General features: G+C 37.2%; 1 protein-coding gene across 13 annotated transcripts in view; it reads right to left on the bottom strand.

The window, feature by feature from the left end:
• The window catches only part of RGS7 (regulator of G protein signaling 7), a gene marked incomplete at both ends in the record, with an annotated part of 229,393 nt that extends 212,579 nt beyond the window's left edge, over window positions 1-16,814 (bottom strand). For 12 of the 13 annotated variants that reach the window (XM_079550168.1, XM_079550170.1, XM_079550164.1 and 9 more), the window contains one exon: window positions 16,716-16,793. In XM_079550168.1, coding sequence (XP_079406294.1) covers window positions 16,716-16,793 — 78 coding nt within the window. Of the gene's footprint in view, window positions 1-16,715 lie in introns of all 13 variants that reach the window. The other variant, XM_079550167.1, reaches the window with a different exon arrangement.
• Between the last annotated feature and the right edge of the window lie 6,902 nt (window positions 16,815-23,716).

The raw sequence follows: 23,716 nt of genomic DNA, 5'->3' as shown, positions 1-23,716 counted from the left end.
TAAAACTCAATGATAAAACTACCATCTGAATAATCTTCCTGCTGTGTGCTCAAATGGCTTGAAAAGTACTCTGTGTCCTTGGAATAAATTGACTCAAATAGAAGAGTAGAAGATACCAGATAAACAGAGAGATCGATAGAGTAATGTGCAGGTAAGCAGTTGAGCCAATAGATACTTACCAGTAGCAAAGCAAGTACTTTATATATTAAAACAGTCTAAGATCATTATACTGATAAATTAGAATGGCATTAACCACCAAGTATTCCTGAAAGAAAGTCATCAAATGGCAAATGCTACTACATGCAAAGTAGCATTAATGAAAATCACTAACAACAAAATTGGTTTTATATCCAATAAGAAAAAAGCAAAATTTTCAAAAGTCTATTTGAAAACTAAATAATTGATTTAGAATTACATTTGTATTTTTTAGCTTACAAAACACAGACAATTAATAGATAGAAAAAAAAAAATTGATTATAGAGCTAGGCAGGTGCATGAAGAACTCTCCTGAGTAAAAATAAAAACAATAGTATTATTTCTTAAAATCTTTTCAGCAAATTTCATGAGCAGCTTATTTTTTTCTTAGACAAATACAAAACATCTGCTGCTGATGCACTCAGTTTCACCATTGCCTTGAACACTAAAATTATTTTAGAAGGAAACTATTTAAGCTCAAATACACACTTTCAGTTGTTTTACCCACTAGAAAACCTTTCCATGTATTTGTCTCCTTGGAATAATGCTCTGAAATGCAAGAGGTATCATGCCAAAAGTCATGCCACCCAGCACTGCAAATTGCATCCACTAGCTGCTGTATCAAAGACAAATTACACACAATTTGCCTTCCTTGAACTACAGAAAGGTTCTGAAAATATGTAGCCAAGTATCTTACTAATGAATGGATATGCTGCTTTTGCATCCTAAATACTCTGCAACGCTGAAGTTTTTCTTCCACTAAGACTCAGGGAACCAGCCTTGTTGCTAGTTGCCTCAGATGACCTGCACTGACCAAAAGAAAGGTCAATCTTATCAAACTTCAGATAGCCATGACTATGACTATGCAGTCAGGAAAACTAGTACTGTAGTTTAGCATACAGTCAAAATGTAAAGTGCCAAAAACTTTCTAGCAGTTCTAAGACTTGACCATTGTACTAAGATCTTGTGCTTCTGACCATCCATTATTTAAAACCGTTTTCACTTTTTATTCTGCAACTGAAATACTGTTGTGTAGATTTCTTTAAAGCATACATTAGTCTATGAGCTTACACTGACCCCTTAGCCATTTGCAGAATTACAGAAATGCTTGTTCAGACAAGTATCAATGGATAGTATGTACTATATTTCAAGGCTTATAGTAACCAAAAATTGAAATGGCGATTGAAAAATGGTTATGCAGTCACATGATAGATATGCTCTTGTGAATACAATTTTGAAACTTAAGCGCCTCACAAACAGAACTGTCAAGATTTTTATGACAACTGCAAGTAACATTAATAACAAGTTTGCGTATTTAATCCCTCAAATCTGCAATACAAAAGCCAAAGATTTTTTAGTAATATACATAGGTAACTCTAGAAGTAATGCTTCATACATATTTTCATGGAAACTACAACAGACAAGAGTACAATAACAGTATTTGATAGAACAAATTCTCAGCTACAAAATATTTTCTGCACAGTCACCACCATTAGCAGATTTGCATGGATAAGCTGATAGCTCTCCATTTAGTACTGTGACACAGCCATCCAAAACCTGGCTTATCTTTCTCACTGCTGCCACTGCTGAAACACAGCACTCATTGACCCATTGTGCTCACTTCCACTCTTTGATCTCCAGAAATGTTCAGCATACACTGATGAACATCAGTGGGTGCCATTTCTTCTGCATGGAGGAATCCAGTGTCACACATTTGTTCCTTATGGACTACCATATAGGACACCATTGAGTCATACTCTTCTCTGCTGCCATCCATCACATAGCAACAAAAGGAATAGACTACTGATGGGAAGATTCAGCCTCTACTGCCATACCACCATTATCCACCTCTGACACCACAGACCAACATAATAAAATAGGAGGTATTACTTTTGGAGCAGTCCTCGTAACTCCCTAAACATATTTTTCCCCAGTGAGGTCATTCAACAGAATAAAATGTAATTGTCTTAACTTGAAAAAAAAAGTTCTTAAACAATCTAGCTTGCAGATGTAAATGCATCAATTCTTCCACTAGATTTGTGCTTGCAAAAAATCAGGAAATTTTTTGGAAGATATTTGTATTGATGAGCATCACAGTTGAGTACATACTTAAAATCAAGAATATACAGCTTAGTTTTCAATCATACATGTACTTCCATATAATAAAAAAAATAGAAATTAAACATAATGAAGCAAAACTTCATGTAATACTGCAACTGAATTCTGCAACTGGAAAAGCAATTCTAAGTGAAAGACAGTATCTTCCCTTAGGGAAGTATGTCTGAAGCTAGTAATGAAATAATATACACAACATTTTCCTTAACTTTATGTTTATTAAAAAAAAAAAATCTCTTTTCCTTCAAAAAGATTCCAAAACAGACAAAATTCAGAACCCGCAAATTCCATTTTAAGAACGATGAATGGAAATAGATCTGAGACATTAATACATCACTTTCAAGCTTTAAGATCAAGCAATACTCTGCAGAAAAAAAAAAAAATCAATTTGTCAGACCAGAAGATGAAACGCATTTTCTCTTGCATTCCTAGTGAAGCACAGACTATCAAAGACTCTTTTCATCTGAACTGCAAAGTCTGGTGAGCAGTGCAAAGTAGCAAATTGAAGAAAAAAAAAAGTTAAAACCAAAAAAAACCCTTGTAAATTATTACTACAATAAGCTAGAAGAAGTCTTTCTATTTAGATTTTAGAATTCTATTTAGAATTTAGAATTGCTATTACTTAAAAGTAGCATAGAGAAGCAACAGTTTGAAGTGGATCACAATTCTTAGACTATGGAAGATTTACAAGACAAATTTTGTGGCTTTCCAGGTATTTCAGAAAAGGCAAAAATCAAAAGTTTAAATAATGTCCTTAATATCTACAACCAGACTAGTTTTCTTTTTGCTATATTATAAAGTAATGTACTATCCAAATTCCTGTAACTAATACCTGTTAACTGCAAATAATTAGCAAAACATCGTATCTATAAGTAAACAGATCTCTTAATTCAGATCTCTAACTGCTCTGTGTATATGATTTGGTTCCTTGCTCTAGGGTTTAGGCTAAAATTTCAATACAATAAAATTAAGCTTTTTATAAAGTTTCTGTACTGAGCTGAATCAGTGAAAAATGAACTAAAATGCAAAAAAATGAATGTATAATAGCTCATAAAAAGTTTTGTGATTGAAGAAGGAACAGCTTGATTGGATGTCAATTGTAATTTGTCATATGCCTACCTCAGACACAACCAGAAACAATATAAACTCAACACATCATCAGGCTTAAAATAATCCTACCTTGGATGCTACCAGAAATAGCACAAAATCCAACATAACATCAGACTCAAAATCCTGAACTGTCTACAATTACGACTCAGTCTCATGAGCATCCAACAAGACTAACAACTTGAAGTGATATTGATCTTAATGTTATTTATAACTGGAAAAAGACATCATCTGAGGTGATGCTTTTGGCAAATAAATTGGTTTATAAGTGACATATTAAGGTGCTTTTAATCTTACTTAATAAAAGTTTATGAGAAGTGAAAAAGAAGCCGGACAAAAATAAGAGGTGGAGAAAATATTTGAAATCATTAACAAAGCTATCATTCCAGAGCTACAGTCTTATGAGAAGCAGAGGTAAATGAATAGAAACTACCAAAAAGAAATTGCAATATCTGTTGCAGAGGTCAACAGGGAACACGTGGGACTTGCTAGATCAGAAGCAGTACTTGCAAAAAAATTTGAATACATTTTAACGTCTTCAAGTAAACATTACACAGCTATCACAAAATGATCCGACAATAATGGTTATGAAATGCCCAAACCTGCTGATGCATTTCTATGGACAAGATGCACTTTTGATGGTATAATCTTATTTCTAGGGGGAAGCCCACCTCAAACGCACTTGTATGTTTTTTACGCAGATAGGTGTATGGTATTATAGTAAAAGAAAGGACCACACTGAAAGCATGGATTGATTTAAGCTAGATGGATAAACTTAGTCATAACTCAAATGGCTGCAACATGGATACACATGCACAAGCATCTTGGGGAAACAAATATTGCTGGCTGTGACACAGATGTCAATTAAACTTAGTGCAAAAAAACACATTACAAATAGCCCACTGTTTTGCATATCTACTCCTGTTTCACAGGAATGCAGTGCATAGAACAGCATAGGTTCATTCAGATCTTCACTAGTCATATTATTCATATGGATAGCACATGTTTAAAGATTAAAAAGCAGGACTTTATACTTTAGCATAGTGAATGCTCCAACATTAAGATATACTGCTGAGAGGTACAATTACAGTAAAGGTTACCAAAAAAATGAAGCTCGGTAAAGACAGTGCGAATGAATGCCTCTTTACGTATACTCGCTTTGATTCTTGCTCAGCACCCTGATTATCTTTAAACTGCTGGAAAGCAAACTCCTTCAAACATGGCTAAACATGGCTCCCACACACCATTTCAGATACAGATATCCTCTCTGTGCTTTTAGAATTTCACATTATTTCAAGCTCAGCATTCATTGGCATTACAGAAATGAGGTTAGGCTGCAGTGGTAAGAAAACAGAAAATGCCACATCATCAATAAAGGCCAGTACTTCCAATATTCTTTTTTCAGTGCATGAGTTTTCCTAGACAATTTACAAGAAATTGAAATGAAAATAACCAAATTATTGGAAAAACTACTATAGATGCCATCTGGTATTCACAGATGGGCCTGTACTGTAGGTCATGTACATTCCTTCCCCCCGTCATCACCGAGAGGAGAACTCAAAACAGGTACAGGAACAGATAAGATGACTTCAGGAAGAATATTACCAGCACACCATGTGAAGATTTAGCCACTGTATCTCTGCTCAACACTCCACTGAAAGTCAAAGTCCTCCATGCCAGAAAAACTTCACCCAAAAAGGACACAGAATCCCTTAACTGGATTAGTCCTGCAGCACTGGAATAGGCTCCCCAGAGAGGTAGTTGAGTTGAGGAGTTGAGCATCATTCATATCTCCATTCATGAAAAAGGAGTTAGCGCTGGCTATTGACTAACATCTCAATTATTCTCACTTGTCAGAAGTCATTCACTGCTTTAATAGTGATATTTACTTTGAAGGGAAACTGGAAAATACAAACAAAACATAAGATTTCATTTAGATCACTCTATAGTATTGCCGACTTTGGTGAAAAAAGCCTACTTTTCACACTTCTAGCGTGCTACCATCAGGACACTAGTGAATAAGGACTTCTATAGCATTTTGCTTGCACAGAAACGACTTTGGTAATTTTCAAGAGCATTAATAACCTGAGTGAGGACAGCATTTATTCTGCACTTGGAGACACACAAAGTAAAATCCTGTGTCTATATCTACCATGTAAAAAGAAAAAAAAGAAATCACTGCTTTAATAAAAATAAAAAAAAAAAGAATCAGGAAGGAAACATTTTCCCCCTCAACTGCATCTAACAGATGCTTCCATCTTGAGAAAGATTGTCAGAAGGATAGCTAAAAACACATTCATGCTGATTGCTTCTGCTAACACTCTTAAGTATAACTGACTAATAAATAAGCATGTAAGTATTCTATCTACTCAACATAGCTTGCAAAAAGAATAGGACTAAAATATTTAGACATAGCCAACAATATAGCTAAACCATCAACAGATGCTAAGATATTCATGTCAAATTTGAATACTCATCTAAAATCCATTTACCATGCCTTATGATGGATTAAATAAGCTCAAAAAGTGAGATAATGGAGAAGTGTGAGACTGTACAGAAATCAGTTTCTTCATGCTAAGGCCTACCAGAACAATCAAAAACACAAACATCTAGGAACAAATCATGTGAATGATTGAATTTGTAACAAGCTCCACTTGGTGATCCTGACACATTATTCTGAAGAAGAGGCAAAGACCATTCCACACTCTGAGGAAAGAAATAGATGAAAGTTACCTGGTCTCAGCCTCTACTGAGTAGTCTCCCCGAATCTCTTAGCCATCTTCCTTTTACACTTAAGAGTGCAGAATTTAATGCACAGAAATTATATTTTCAGCTTGCTAGCAGAAGACTAAATCCCAACAATCTCTTATGTTTAATAAGTGCAGGTAATAAGCTCCAGTTCTTAGGTTGGTTGATGAACTCATGATTATAGTAAAGGCTTTCCACCCTAGTAACTGCAGAAAGAATTAACCGATCTAGTTTATCCTTAGTGCTTTTAGCAGTTTCACCAGGACATCAACACCAACACCTACCATGGAAGACATAGTTTATGAGCCAGTACTCCATACTTCCTCAACAGAAACCCTGCCAGAACCACAGTGCAATGTTTGTTCACTACCCAGGGGGAAGAGCACCACCTAGTGAAGCTCCAGCATTATTTCCAAAAACACCTCCAGATTCGTGCTCACTCAACCCTGGTATGGCTCATGAACACTCTGCAAGTGACAAAATGATGAAATGCTAAATATTTTCCCTTCAATGCTTCACTTGCCGATTTTCTTTTTCCTTGAACTTAAAGTCTTTTAACACTTCTGAGAGAAACCAAGCATCATAAAAACATCTAGCTCAAGAAACACAGGACTCAAAAAAGCAGAATTTCAGTTCAAAGTCAAAGCATGAAAAGTAGTTCCTCAATATGTTTAAATAAATAAATGGAAGACCAATCAAAGGAACTTGAAAATGCATACATGATCCTGTGTAACATCCTTCCAGTGTAAACTGAAATCTCAGCATCCATGGTTGTCTTTGCAACTTGGAAAGACAGAACCAATCTAGACTTACAAGTTCATAGCTGTAGGACACCTTATTTTCCACAGCTTAAAATGACAGCTCCTAAACACCAGAACACAGAACTAGAAAGGCCTCCAACTCCAACATACTGGAATCAAAGCTATCCCTTAATTTCTAGAGAGCAAAAACAATTAAATAAAAAATACATAAAACAAAAGAATCCCAGAGACAATACAGCTGGTTATGGCCTTCTTGATCAACTGTGCTCCTGAGTTTCTGTCAAAAAGGTTCATGTGATGACAGCTACAGATCCATCAAATCAGATAAATACAAAAATACAAATGAAATTATAGTAATAGATCATCTGCACACTTTTTTATCTGGATATACATCTGAATGAGACACAAACAACAAACTTTACCTGAAGGAGAACAACAGTGTATTTAGTATTATCTGAATATGCACTTAAAGATCCAAATTTAATTTTAACATTAGTGGAATTGCTGGTAAAGAGAAAGTAAGATCAGAACTATTTTTGTTCACAATGAATGTAACAAAGTAGTTCAGGTCGCAAGAACAGTTCAGCAATAGAATAATTGCTCAGAAATTGGAAATTCCAGTATTTAAAGAGGACCTACAAGAAAGACGCGAAGAGACCTACCAAGGAGTGTATTAACTGATCAAAGATTAAATCTTTGAAAGTAAAAAACGTAGATGTAGATTATGTACTAGGAAGAAAAGCATTTCTCCTCTTTTTTAGGACACCAAACAAATGTTGTAGCCTCTTGAGCATTAATATGGTTCTTCCCTTCTGATGGACACTGTTTGGTACTTTTAACCTCAGGAACCAGAACCTTATTTCTATCCTCTCCTTCCCACCCCCCCACCCCCCACCCCCCCAGCTTGATTTAGGTAGCACAAGAGACACAATTTGTTACTAAAAAGTTACACGAAAAGTTACTAAAAAACTTTACCTCTTAGCAACTTGAATGAGATTTGTGGTTGCTTAGTAACTATGAAAAAAATGGAGACATTTGAAATCTAGTAATACTGTGAGCAGCTGGGTAGAACTCTTGTTCTATATAGCTAAAAGTAGAATTCCTATGATAATAGTACTTTAGTATCTAATTTGTACTTTGATAAATTTAGGGTACTCTGTAGAAAATGAACAGTTAAACTTCACAGAATAGCATCAAGTTTAATTATAGTATAGATTATCTATATTACAGATGACACAGCTTTTATTTTAATAAACTATTCTACCCATATAGAAATCTCAGCGTGGCCCTCTATGACAGCATTAATTCATACATTAAGTTCTACACTCGCTACTAAGAAGTCATCCTGTTTTACAATACTGAGTTTATTCTTCAGACCAAACATTTCTCACCCGTATCACCAAATATGCCAACATCATGGTACAACCATGAGATGTTCCAGATATTGCACTGCATACAGACAAAAGCATGCCACGTGATGAGAACTCTTACCATAAAACACCTCGACGTTATGTAATTTTGAGGGGGAGACGTTTTGTTTTTATTGAGCTTTGCCATCCTTCTATATTGATACTGATTCTATAATCAAATGCAATGTATGGCTCCCACTGATATCAAGAGCTACAGTGAAACTGTACCTGAGGGCAGAATCTAGTTCACAGATTTATATATTTTACAGTCTGTAATTCAGGGAAGTGTAGGTGTTAAGAAGCCCTAATGTCTTTCTTTTAAAAGGCATTCAGTAAACTGCTTATTCATCCTGAAATAAAAAGTAGTTCAGAAAAAACTATGTTTTTCCACCAGAATTTAGGGCACTTTGAATAACAGCTCTACAAAATACTTTAGTACTGAAAACAGAATCCCAAAGAGCAAGGAAATACTGATTTATTTCTGTTGCAATGCATATACAGGTGGAATGAATTGTATAGACAAATATGTGCAGTTCATTTCAACAGCGTGGAAGGAAAGGTACAATACTGTTACCTTATATGTACGAGACACTGAAGACTACTACACTTTTATATGCTCACTAAACCAATCTTCCCATTCATGTTTATGCAATTTTGGTCAATTATGACTCAATCATATTACAAAAGAAGTGTTTGGTTGGTATAATATTCCTTCCAAAAATAATTTCCATGAAGGCTACAAGCTTTTCCCCCCCCCCCCCCCCCCCCCTACACCAACAATAAATGGAATAGAAAGAAAATATTTCTTTGGTCCTTGAAGGAAGAAATTTTCACTTCCAGCTAGATGATCCTTGTACATCTGAACTGCACTGAACTTGATATCTCTTTTTCTGTGGAGCAAACCTTCCACTCTACAACTACACATTATGTTGGCTGAATGGGATTTCCATAAGTCAAAGGAAGAAGAAAAACAAACTGCGGCAGAAATGATGCAGAAGAGCTGACATTTTCAAAATTCTCATTTTACCTCAAATGCAATTCTCAGGAACATCTTCTCACAAAACCATGCAAGAATCTGAGAAGAAGTATGTCAAGTATGTCATTTCTGTCTGGCCAGGATCTATTCAGATCTTGCTTAAGGTTTTTCAAAATGAAATCACCACATCTTTTGCTTGAACACAACATGACAAACCCTCCACCTTCTGATGTGAGTAACATTAAAGATCAACTACACTTCAAATTCCATTTAGAGGTTAGCAAAGACGACCCTAATTAATTAATAGCCCAATAATGGTAAAATACTTGAAAAACAAGCAATGGACTTAAATATCTCCTATGGCAAAGGCAGATGAAACATACATTATGATGTCATTTCTCCAGTTTCTAATTCATCAACAGCAGTATCACAACTTGAAGGAAAAGCTGGTAGTAAAAGTAAGAAAAAGCAAGAGCAATGCCCTGTTCACCTCAGAAACAAAGGAGCTTCTCAGAGCTGCAGAGATACATAAACACATTTGTATACACACATGCAAATAAATTGAAAGAAAACCGAAGCAGCATCTGAAGAATGAAGCATTCAGAGGTACGCATGTAAGCTCAAAACGGGCCCCAATTGTAGAAGGTTAAATAACCCAAAGATTATAAACCACCCACCACAAGGTACCACATATACTCAACACAAGTTGGTTTAGCCTGTCACTTTTCAAAGAAAAACTGAATGCTCACAATACAGACCAACTCCTTATTTTGGGGAGTTCAACAACAGTCTGAAAGGAAAAAAAAAAAATCTTACATATGCTGTCACAAAACCTGTCATACAATTACTTCTGAACTATCACAACTTAAAAAACATTTTGAGTTCTAATTAAAATATATACATTTGAACTTTTTTCTTATTACCTGAATGTATTTTTGAACAATTTAACAGGCTGCAACATACAGACATTTAAATATTGCAGGTTGCATTTCTCTCCCATGTTTCAGATTGTTTTTTGTTTGGTAGTTTTTTTTTGTTTTGTTTTTTTTTTTATGCCAAGCTCTCATCCCTGACAGTTGAGAAGTTTATGTGTTATCTATTAAAAGACTTTCCTGACTGTTATGATGGCTTTACGAAGGGCCACTATTGCTGTTTCCACTTTTTTTTTTTTTTTTTTTTTTTTTTTTTTTTTTAGACCAGCCTGCTTTCCTGCACAAACTTCCAGCAGTTCTCTCTTCAGATGAAGCTACAGTTCCAAACTCTGGTCCACAGACAGTTCAGCTCACACATTTCCAACTCCTTCCCCCTACTGCTGTAATTCATTAAATAAAGTAACTAATAATGATGGAAAGTATTGGAGACATTCCAGGTAATATTTTGCAAGCTTGGCACTGATGTTTCCCTCTTCCGTAGAAAACTGCATTTTCTATTTCACACACACACTCACACACACACACACACACACACACACAATAATAATAATAACAACAATAACTTCAAGCTTTTCCGCTGCTTTGTCGTGTTACTGCCATGCCTCAGCTCGTTCACTGGTAGCACAGAGAATAACCATATGCATCTGTTACAAAAGAGATATCTCTGTGCAGAGATATGTTTGAAAACCATATGTTTACACTGTATTTTGTTATACAGCCACTGTTTAATCCCTTCCCCAACATTTTGCCTGAGAAGTTTTATACTATGTTAAACAGACATGTTCTGATGACAACCTCATTCTAACTTTACTTTTTATTTCTTCACAGTTTCATCTGTCATTTCAATTGTAAATGGACTTCACAAACAATTTATTCTCTTTTAGCAGCCTTTACAGATTGATTTGAAGAGCGGTTTGTATGTTTCACCTGTACCAGATGACAACATACAACCATAAAAAAGAAAACCTGCACTTAGAAAGCATGTTGCAATTCTGAAGAAAACAAAACTCATAACTCCAGAACAAACAATTTCTTACTTCGAATTGCGCATTGCTGTCAATAGCATCGTTTCCATAGTTACAAATGTAGACTGTTTCAAAGGCAAAACGGAAAGAAACTAAAAATGACAATACACAATCAAAACAGGCACATACAGTTTTCAGATAGCACACATGGGATGGAGAAAGGAAGTAGCATGGTAGCACAGAATTCTACTGTCAAATACAAAAACACTGCAGTGCTAGCAATCTGAGCACATCAAGTTCAGAACGGTATGAAGCAGTAAACTTCTCACTGCAAAACCACTTCATACGTTTCTACAACTAGTGAAAGAATGAGGAGAACAGAAAGCAAGAAAAATATCAGCAGGAATCACCAAAGTAAGTATATGGAGCAAGTGTGCCTCGCACATCTGCAGATCCAGCCACATGCAGACTCAAGTATTTTTAATCAAGTTTCCTTGGGTTGCATTTCGGTGATTTTGTATAGTTGTGAGACAGTCAATTCCTTTATAACACTGTTATCACAAATGATGCCAAAGCATATATGCTCTAGCTAGCATTGACAGTAAGCATTCCAGGATGGGATAGAGCCTCAGGTGGCACAGCAGGAAGATACAATGGAAAAAATTAGTATGAAGAGAGATGAGACCATAACACAAAATGTAGTCTCACCACATGAAAGGCACTCCGCAGAATCTAGTAAGTATACTGCCCTTCAGTATTAAGTTCATGCCCCCTACATACCATCTATTTTACTTTAACAGCAACCAACCACTCCAGAACAACATGACAACATCCCCATGATGTTCACGCTGAATAGAGAGGAAAATGCTATTTTTACAATTGGAATTCCTGAGATCCATAAACGTGGATATATCAAAGTCAACTCTGTACCTAGGAGAATCAGAATGAAACCAAAAGCAGCATCCACGCTCTACACTAACTGCAGCAATACCACTACTCTTCTCAGAAGAAAGTACATTTTTAATTAAACTACGTTTCACATCCTTTAGTCTGCCCTGGCATTTGTACTTACAACACAGTAGTAGCAAACTCTGCAGTTTTCACTGGAAGCAAGATGCAAGCATAGGTTGCGACAGCATACTCAGAAACACGGTGCATCAGCACAATTCTTCTCTTATCAAACTGAGTGACAGCACTTAAAAAAAATCCCACCTACTACGTCCTTCCTTGATCTCACAGGCTCTAGGGAATTCAGTTCTCATAATTTTTTTTCTAACAATCTTCAAATGAACACCTGATAAAAGCCACATGAGAGCATCACATTATATGCAGTCAACACTGGAAGTCATCTCTCATACAAGCAGAAGACAATGGTTACTAGAAGTTGGTAATAGTGTTCTAATGCTCTTTTACAACAAGATTTTTAAAGCATCACACCTGGGAAGCTTAGCTTCTAGCAGGAATATCAGAAGACGGTAAACTAAGAAGTACCCGAGATCACAAATTTAGCATTTTCAGTACAGGGGCACTGGCATATGACCTTCAACAATTGACACAAAAGAACACCTCCGTAGCTTCATTACAATACTGGAAGCATCAACTGTTACTAATTCTAATCAGCTTTGGCAAAAGCTCTTAATATGTGGGGCAGTGAGGAAAGCAGAGAATCCAAGTCTCAATCACAAGAACTCAGACTAGGGCAACCTTACAAAATAAGGCTATCACCTCTCAAATGAAGCTAGTTCAGACAGCAATGTAATAACCATCAACTTCCCAAATTAGAACTCTTAATCCTTTCAGCCTATACTTGACTAAGAAAAGTAAGAACAGAAAGATAAACAAAGGTTTAGAAGGACCAGCAGTATGTCTATAATGAGGTTCTTCAAAATACAACTTCTACTTATTTAATTATCTGTGGCACACAGAAGATGAAACAGGATAAGTTAAGCTCTGAAACTAGGGAAAACTGCACATTATAAACCTCATTTACATTTGAAGTATTGTCTTTAAGACTCAACTTCCAGCCTTAAATTAGTGTTGCTGAAATCTAAGATTCCTGTATGAGCAAAGAGCAAGCATTCTAATGTCTTATATCTTTTAAGTGCCGACTGAAATGGACTCTGTTGGAGGGGAAGTAAAAGCAGGAGTTTTAAATTTTTCATGTTGGCCTCAGGCTACTGGCAGAAAAAAATCAGGACTTTTTCCAAGGTATGTCAGTATTAATGATGTGTCACATGTCATTACTTTATAATTAGGCTGATAGCCAAATAGAATAATGCAACTGACATTCTATTAAAATAAAAAGTATTCCCCAAGGCATAAAAGCACTGACATACAAGCATCTTAAGAGTCAGGATAAAAATGATATAAGGAGCTATTTATGTTTGTTACTACCCTTTCTATCAGAGTCAAATAAGCATTCAGAATTAGACATGCACAGAATATTTAATTCAAAAATTCAGCATAAAATATATTTCATTGCTGAAAGCAGATTGCAATGAAACTCTTCTTTCTCTGAGAATACAGGCAACTATATTATGTTGTCTACACTTAATATTCTATCCTGCATTTCAATAACCTGTGTTTCTTCAATCTCCCAGATGAGTAACTAACCACAAACCAAAGACAAACTAAAAACATTTAAAAAAAAAAATAAAAATCAATAACAAAAAAACGAGCCTACATGTCAATACTTTTCTATGTACTTAAAGTGCAATAATAACTCTATAACAATTCAAAGCTTTAAATACTTAATTTTGAAACACCAAAATGTCATTCCGTAAAGAGCGGGTTTTACATTTTCTATAAAATACTCCTGACAGAATGAGGATTTAGGAAATCCAAGTCTGAAACTACACATAGCTTAGGTTGTATTTAGTTCAGATAGCGTCTGGGAGTTAAACTAAAAGAATAACCAAAACTACTAAGTCATGTTTTATAGCCAAAGGCATTGTCTTTATTTATCATGGCCAAATTTCAGTTCTTCATTATCACAAGAGAGGTATCTCACCTAGTCCTTGCAGACACACGTCACAAAACTGGCGCTAATCCCTGTGTTGACGCTGTATAATCTACAGCAAGAAAATATTCCAGCATTTGTGTATTTCAGTAGTGTTATTTTCCTTCTGAAGCCAGCCAACAGCACTTATTTTTTTCTTTTCTAACAACTATTAATACTTTTTCAATTGGCCAAAGAAAAAAAAAAAGCTCTTCATGAAGCCAGCAAATCTAGTTCCTTGTTCACTCTGCACAACGCTTTCATTTCCAACACTATGACAGACGTATTGTGTTTTCTAATGTATTACAAGGAATCCCATGATTTAGCTGTTGCTATTAAAGAATGATATTCAGAGATTATATATTCTGAATTTAAATGACTTCTACCTATCTTTCTCTTATGCTCTAGACAGAACTTATAAAACATTCACCTACACCAATATCTTATTACAGAAAAAGGTAGGTGATTTTTGTAAAGGTTATCTATTATTTTGTTGCCTATTTCTTGAGTTCTCCCAAAGGAAGGACTACTTAGTTCATACTCTTTGTATGCTAACCATCTTAAATGACCCTTTTGATTTACTACGCCAAAAATATATATATATTTATATATATATGTTGAAGTGTATAAAAATAAATATGGCAGATAATATTGTAGAAGGTCAGTATTTGTGAAAGTTTAATACTCAGTACACCACTTGCACTTTGCCATCAAGAGAAGAACCACTGTTATATTGGAGATGACACAAATTGATACCATCCCCATGCCTTTGATTTACTGAAAAGGTATTTGACACTGAGTGACTACATGAGGCCTTAGGTCCTATTTCCACTCCTCATTTTCAAGTTTTCCCTGCATCACCAACATTTTGGTCATTCGCCTCAGAACTTTCCTTTTAATCTGGAGGCTGCTCAGGGGCAGTGTTAAATTGTGGCATAAGGTCAGACTAAATATAATGGATAATAAGCTCAGCCCGCTACTCAGACATACACACCACTGGAGAAGACAAACTGTTTCTCTGGTTATCCCCCCCCTATCTACTAAATAGGCATTTTTTCAGCATAGAAGTACATGTCAAATATGAAAAGGTACTGTTCAAAAACATCAGAAGCCTAAAAAGGACAATAAGTTTCGCTATATTGCTTTATATCTGCACAGCATGTTTTTTACATATAAATTCATGCACATTATTTCATTTTGAAACACACTTGTCAAGTTAGTGATGAGGTACACTGTATTTTTTCCAGCTGTCTATTCTTACATGCATGTATAACTAAGATTAAGTTCATAAATCTCATTTGTGTAAAAGCATAATTTTCCAAAATGGCAAATCATGGAAAATACCATTGAAACCTCACTGAAATCAGGAACATATTTGAAAATAAGAATGAAAAAATAGAGTATGTAACAGTCTTCATTTTGAAACTATTTTATAATTTCTGAGGAAAAAACATCACAGTTACTGGCGATACCTCAGTTCACCTCTAAAATTTATCTGAATATGTATCAGATATTTTGTATTACAGTTAAATTGCAAAAAGAAAAGTTGAAGGCTCTAAGAAAAAAAGCATTGACTTTTCCACCTGACAGAAACAACCACAAACAAGTTAGAAAGCACTGTATTCTAGGAATAAACAAGTAGTTGTGTAATTACATATTTCAATTTGCAAGAACAGCTATTCCTCTGCATTATGAAAATGTGTCACTCTCCAGTGAATAAAAAAATCATGATAATAAACACAATTGTCAAGTTTAAGATAAAGAAAAGTAATAATGTATCAACCCATCACAAAATCCCCAAGCACCTACTTTAACAAAAATGAAAGTGTAGAAGCTATATAAACCACACTGTTGGAGCTCAGGATCTGGAAATTTGTGTATTGATGGCATTAGAATAACTACATTAGAAATGCTTTCCAGAGAGAATCCCCAGAGTGTACGTTTGTGTTGTCATGTTGTGTTTTGTTTTTCTGGTTTTATGTTCTGGTGACTGCAGATAAGTATAATACATGCATTCATTTTACTACTAGATTTTGCGAGTGAATACTTGAACCCACAACATTTTCCAGACTCTGACACATCACCACCATCACATGCCACATGTTTCAATGCATAAAATGAAGTAAATACATGAAGATTTCAAATTCTAAACGGTTTCTGAACATGATGCAAAGTTGAGGCACATATAATTTGCTGTTCAAAACAAGAAATCTAGTCACTTCATAAAAAAGAGTCGCTAGCAGTTCCTGAGATATAGATCTAGTTCTCACAAGCCATTTGATCTGCCTTAGGTAGCATAAACGTCAGCAGCCAAAACATTCCAAATTCATATCAGGTGACTGCATCCTGAAATCACACTGCTCCATTCATGGCAAAGCAGAGCAGTAGCTTCTCTTCAGGAAGGTGGAGAGAAACAGTAAAAACAATGGTCTCACTTGCTAAGCAAAAGAGTCCAGGACGTCACCATTTCCTGAAGCACCTTCTTCAGATTTCATAAAACAAAGCTTACCTTTCTGTACACCAGCATGTTCGGGGATTCATCAGCCACCCCATTGCTGCTTTGCCCATAATTATTTCCTTGTGCCATGTCCCACAGATTTGATCCGCTTTTGGTGCGCTGCAAAAGGTACAAGTGGTCTCAGTAAGACACTTCCTCAGGTCTCCTTCCCTCCTTGATGATTAATGGATGTGACTTTATACCAAGATGTTATTAGATTCAGTGTATGCTCTAAACTTTGCTACAGATATTTACATTGAAGCTAATTCAGCATTTACTGTCACTACTCTCTTTTGCCTGTAAATAATGAATGTAACATGTTAATCTAATTCAGACATTAATGAATTGTTGCTCCAAATAGCTCCCTGACATCTCACTAACCACCACATCATGAGGAGCCTCGCCCCACGCATTCCCTCCTGATATGCACTTCCAACCAGGGATGCTCAGCACCCTCCTGACCAGAGTTTGGGGGGGGGGGGGGGGGGGGAAGAACTGACAGGGCCCAAGACTTTGTGTTCAGGTCTGCCTTAATCTCACGGCTCGAACAAAAGCAACTTGCACAACCCTCAAACACACGGTGAGAAGAACAGCCTCCTTAAAAACTTCTCTCGGCACCAAACAAAAACACGACAACGCGCTCCCGCTTGCTTTCAGCTACTTTCATCGGAGTTCACCGCAAAGCCTCGTCTGAGCCGCCAGCCCCGGCTCCTCCCGCCCTCCCCAGCCTCCCCCCTCTCTCCCCCCCCACGCTCACCCGGGAGCCGCACTGAGCGCTCAGCTCCTGCTGTAGCTCCGGCTTTGCACGCAGGTGTAAGAATGTGCTCCATCTACAGACGGCACCGGAGGCTGCGGAGAGCGGGGCGGACTAAGCTCTGCCCCAAGCATCTCCTCCCGGAGCCCCCCCGAACCCTTCCCCAGACCTCGCAATGGGGGCTGAGCCGCATCTCGCCCTCGGCACGCCCCGCCCGGCGCCTGCCCCGCCGTGCCCGCACCTCCCAGCGGCAAAGGGCCGGGGGAGCCCTGCGGGCAGAGCGGCGCGGCGCTTTCAGCACCGCGGACAGCGGCAGCGGCGCCTGAGAGGTCTCGGCACGGCCGCGGGGGGGGCGCGGAGCTCGGTTACCTCCCGGGCCAAGGTCAGTGCGGGGTGGCCGCGGCTCCTCGGCTCCTCCTGCCGCTGCTCCTGGCGCGCCCGGCGCTGGGGGTGTCAGCCGGCGGCGGGCGGAGGGACGCGGCGATCGCTCATCACACACACGCGCGCACGCACATACGCTGCGGCTGCGGCTCTCCCCGCTCTGGCGGAGCGGCGGCAGCTCAGCGCCCGCCCCGCAATGGAGCGGCCGTCACGTGGGGAACGGGCACGTCAAAGGTGCTGCTGTGCTGTGCTGCCGCCGCCGCTCCGCCACGCAGCGGCCCAACGCCGAAACCCGCGGCCAAGAAACTACAGCTGTCTGCGGATCGGGCGGTAGCCCCCGTAAATGAGATCGGACGGCCCGAGGGCTGGGCAGGAAGACAAATGCGGGCTAGCGAAGGAAAAGAGGAGTCGGGGTTGAAAGACTAAGGGGAAGCAGATGTCACCTGTCTCCTTCTTACACAGTTCCCGACAGTAACAGGGATCTATCTGCCCGTTCCTCTGCCTGGGAGCTTCCGTATTTTTTCCAGGATGAACTGGGGAGAGCTCGTGTCCTGTTGGCACTGCAGACCTCTGAGCAGCAGGGGAGCAGAGAGCGAGTCTGTTCCAGCCAGCAGGAAGGAGTCCCGAGGACACCTCAGGACACCATCAAGGCTGCTTTGCTGTATGCAGGCAACTGCCTGATTTGCAAAGGCAAAGAGCTGACCACAATAAAAATAAAAAAATAAGGTCTCTTAAGTCATGCTTTTTCATCACATAGATTAGAATGCTTTCATTTTCCAAAAGCATTGAAATGCCTTGCACTCAACACCCACAAGAACAGGAAACACCTAAATGGCTAGCTTTGGGTATCTCCATTTCAAGGTGTCCTTTCTGGAAACATAAGCTCTTATTACAAGGATGATCTTGCAAAGAAAAAAAAAAAAAAAAAAAGCCACATTGTGTTTGCACTTCACCTTGTGGATTGCACACTGCTAGAAGTGCACAAGTCAAGCACAGAGATTTCAACTACTGCATCATTCCATTTTTTCTACCATTCTCCCATCTCAAAGAGATTCACGTTAATGACATCCTGCTAGAAGTCATTAGAACCTACTGTTAGCTAGTAACTCCTCTTCCAAACTTTGCAAATATCTTGAAGTCCTTTCAAAAGTGAATGTGACAAGCTAAGGCATCAATAGTGAGTCACAGTGGCCACTGCATGGTAAAGGAGACAGGACAGGGCTGATCTGGACTTCTCAGAAAGCTGAGTAAAGAAAGAGGATTAAAAATGGCACTGTAACAAACACTGGAGTAGAGAGCAGACCCCAAGCATGAATATGAATGTTCTTCAGGGAAAGCAGAAGTAAAAGCTGAAATGACCTAACAAAATTTCCCTAGATTCAGCACACACTTCTTAAGCAAGCAGCGCTGCAGTAGCTCAGAAATGTACCGACAGTCAAGGGAAATATCTTCCAAGATACATCAAGAATAGTTGTATGGCAGTAAAATAAACTTATATTCTTTCTTATTCCGCAGTTGTTCAAATTTTTCTTTCAGAGTAAAAACAAGAACTGTATACTATATACTTCAAATTTGAAGAGGAGGAAAAAAAAACCCACAAAAAATGTTTATTATACACATGTTCCTTCCATTTACTTGGCCAGCCAACACTCGGTATAGAATTTGTGCCAAAGGATGTAAAAAAAGAATCATAAGCAAGTTTCCAATGAAGTCGCATGCTTGTTTTCTTACTCTGCCTGACCTAATTATAAAATACTACAAAACAATAATTTGTAATGGAATTCTTGGACTACATACACAAAGATGTTACAAGATGTCTCTAATCTACCTATTTGCCATAATACCCACCAAAATTTTTTTGTTTATGTCTTTGAAAAACTCCCCAAAGCTGACTAACTTAGGCAGTGTATTTCCAAGCTTTTATTTTCTGAGACGCTCTTAAAAAAAAAAATAAATCAATAAAGGCAGGGATATCTCCAGCTGAGGTAGAATTTTGGCTGTGCTGCCTCCAATCATGCTTTTTCTTCAAACATTGATTAATTTCGCAAATAAAGAAAAAAAATGAAAATGTCATACTAGCTGGGCAAGGCTTAGATATTTTCTTTGGAAATAAGTTAATTATCATAAATCAAGTTCTAAAGTAAATTTGTTCAAAAATGCAGACAGAGCAACAATCTAGACCTACTGAAATCAGTATGTGTTTGCCCATTAACATCAAAGGATCAATGAAAGGAACAATATTTCACAGTCTTTAATCTTGTCCTTGAAAATAAAAAAAGTCAGTCAATAATCACTGCTACTTATCTCTTAACTACAGACTTCCTACACTGAAGCATATCAAAAAGTCTTCACCAGTTTGTCCATTGTCAAAATGGAAAAGAAGCTCTGATCTCCTAGAGGTCTAAACGAAAGAGAAAACCAGAAACAACCTAACAAAATTTGTCTGCTACTATTTTGTGATGAAACAGACCCTGGAGTGGACTGCTTCGTAAAAGCAAGTAAAAAAGAAATTAATTTCTTTTAAAAATACATAACTGATATGATAATTTCATCCTCACACAGTTGGATATGCTTGCTCAGTAGCCTATAAGAGGCTTTATAATTCATAAATTACTTACGTGTTTTGTCACCTTGAGAGTCATCACTCATTTCATATACAATCTGCATTAGCATCCTCAGAAAGCACAGTCTGCCAGAAGAGGAATGTCTTGTTTCAAAATGCAAAGCAAAACTACTCATTAATAAAACAATGATGATGGGAAAGGCTGCCAAGGGGCAGCTTTATCTAACAAGGCAATAAAGTACACATGATTTAGCAAGGTGGTGACTACATTTTCTGTGTTTAGTTGGCATTGTCAATACAACTCAAGTATTCCGATGCCATCATAAGCACATGGTACACATGACACAGGCATTTTTAAGTCAAAACATCATGTCAGGATGTTTTTTCCTATCTGGATTTAATAAAGATCAGGAATGTTTATCTCTGTTATACTGACCAATGCTGTAGCATTACATCAGCATGCTGCCTATATCCATCAATTATCTCATTTTATACCTAGACTGAATGTTCTTTGGAGTAGATGATGTGCAAACTCTTAGAACAGTACGATCTAATTCTATGAAGTCTTTAAAACACAACTGCATTATAAACAATCACATTTGAATATACTAAACTAATAGAAACCTTTCATCTAGGCTCTAAACCCTAAATACTCACTTGAGTTGTTCTATGCTACTTTAAAGTATAAAATCCAAGTTCTTTTTTTTCCTGTCAACATAGTTAAGCACAAAGACAGTCCTTCTACTTTAGTCAAGCAGATATATTTATGATCCCACAGACCTGTGAGTGTTTTAGTGCCAGGCTCTGAATTGATAGCTAGAGAGTCCAGAACGAATCCACAGCCTTTCTGATGAAATTTGGAACACCTGCTCCTTCAAAAATGAATGGCAATCAATTCATTTAATGTAGGTCATCAAAAGCCATTCAAACTATTACAAGTTAGAGTATGTATTTGATAGAAACGTACCTTGGACTGACTTTACAAATTTCACTATTTCCTTCATGAAACTTATTTTTAAGCCATGGGCATCTGGTTTGCCACCCATCTATCAAGCTTCATTACTTTCATCAATTTATGATGCAGAAAATGAAGCTATGCATTCATTTTATTAGGGCAAGGAGTCACAAAACATGGAAAAGAGGATCTTTAAAATTAGAGGGTAAAAAAAAAGTAACTAAAGCACTCTATATATTTAATGAAAAAAAAAAATTGAACCAATAAAACAGAACAACGAAAATATGCTAGGTTATGGCCATGCATAATCTCACATGAAGGGGAAATTATTAGAAATAAGGAAATCCCACTTTCTCATTAATATGATATATACACACTACATACATTATGCATAGCATGATATGAAGCTTAAATGCAACTAACTTAATCTCCTGCTGAAGATGTTGACTACAACAGTCATAGATACCCACAGCTACATAGATTTTGATATCAAAGTGGTGTCCACCTCATTCACCCATGGAAATTCACCAGCTTCTACAGACAAAGCTGGGGCATCTTCAAGCAGTTGTAGCCTTGGCAATTAAACCAATTCTAATTACATCCAAAAGAGGGCAGTCTTTCTCAGTTAAAAATAAAGAGGTTACATTCGATCTCTGGTATGCAACAAGCATTCATCAACATTAATTTTCCTTTCAAACAAATAACTATCACAACCAGCTATACACCCTTATTTCATCGAATAGTAAGAATGTTCACAGAATTAATAAATACAACACTATACTCCTTGAAAATTTCCTGGAACATTCAAGATTAATTACTTTTCTTACTCTTAAGTCTAAATCACCAACTTGGAAAATCAGCTCAGCATGCAGGAATAGAACCAACATCCAGGAAAGAAGATTTTGTTTTAGTCAAGTTTGTATTTTATGCCAGCATCCTCTCTTACTAAAGTAAGATTGAAAATCCAGCTCTCTCAAATCCCAAAACAGCCCTTAGAGAATTTTTTTCCATTTTGTGAACATTATTGATGAAATGAACCTAGAGATTGTGTAATGGGACACTTGATCTATACTTCAGATAAAATATTTTAAGAGTCTATTGTTTTCAAGCATCTCTTACTACTTGCTGCTTATGACACTCTCCTGGGTGGCAAAAAAAAAAAAAAAAAAAAAAAAAAAAAAAAAAAGATTCATAGGCTAATATCCACATCTTCAGAAATGCTGCATATCTCACATAGCAGTCCTAACTACTGAGCAACTTAAATGAAGTAAGAAAACATAATCAGAGAATCATATAATGGCTTAAGGACCTCAAAGATCATCTAGTGGCTGTGATTTTTACAAGTCATTCTTTCAGGCAGAGCCGCTAGTTTAATTTAAGCTGGTACTAGTTTCAGGTTAAAAACAAACAACAACAACAACAACAACAACAACAACATCAGTCTTTGGGATTTGGCTTGGGGCTTTTGTGGCTTAAAAAAAAAAAAAAAAAAAAAGACTCTCAAGTGTGAAACTAGCTTTATCCCTTTACTCAAGAAAATCTCTCAGGCTTGATTTATGGGACTGTATTTGCTCAGATCAAAAAGAATAAGCCCCTTATTAAGGATTAATTAGAAATAAATCACTGATTTAGAATCCTTTTAGAATTCTCTGGCATAAAAGGACTAGAGAAAGGAGGACTCAGAAACACTACATAGGAAAAAAGTGCATCATGTATGAGAATGCCATGGTTACGGGCCAGAACCAATTAATTGTTGAAAGGCATCATAAGGGAATTATCAGGAGTCACCAGGAAATAGATGGAGGAATATTCCATGTGGCAAAGAACTGAGCTGATAAATAGAGATTAACTAAAGAAGTTAATGAGGACATGTTAGGGAAAACTGAGAAGTTTTGAAAAATGCAATTTGTTCCTTACTCCACCAAGCACTCCTCCCCTGCTTACACCAAAAGAACTTCCAGAAGCTCCTAGAATAGGTAAGTGCTGAAACATTCTGTGTTTTGGGGAGCGGTTGTTTATTTGCTTGTTTACCAGTTGCCCAAAGTGGTTTCTTCTACAAAAAAAGAAAAACCTTCTCCAATATACTTTCCCAACCATAAGCCAAGTTTCCACATATCACAAAAGTAATAAAAACTGAGGCAGCTATCCAACTATCCAGTAAATGGTAGCACCACACCACCATAGGTTCCCTGCAATTGCCAAATTCAGCTCCACAGGCAACTACTGGAATTCCCTTCTCTGCTAAATCCTTCCAGCAACCAGGAGTGATGCAACTTAATCTAATTAATTCACTGAGCTGAAAGCACTGTACGTAAAAAAAGAAAAGGTCAGCAGTTTAAAAAGCTTTGTTTGTCATATTA

The sequence above is a fragment of the Tetrao urogallus genome (assembly GCF_951394365.1).
Source record: "Tetrao urogallus genome assembly, chromosome: 2".
Lineage (NCBI taxonomy): Eukaryota > Metazoa > Chordata > Aves > Galliformes > Phasianidae > Tetrao > Tetrao urogallus.
Note: the sequence above shows the minus strand (reverse complement) of the source record. Positions and strands in the feature narration are given on the sequence as shown.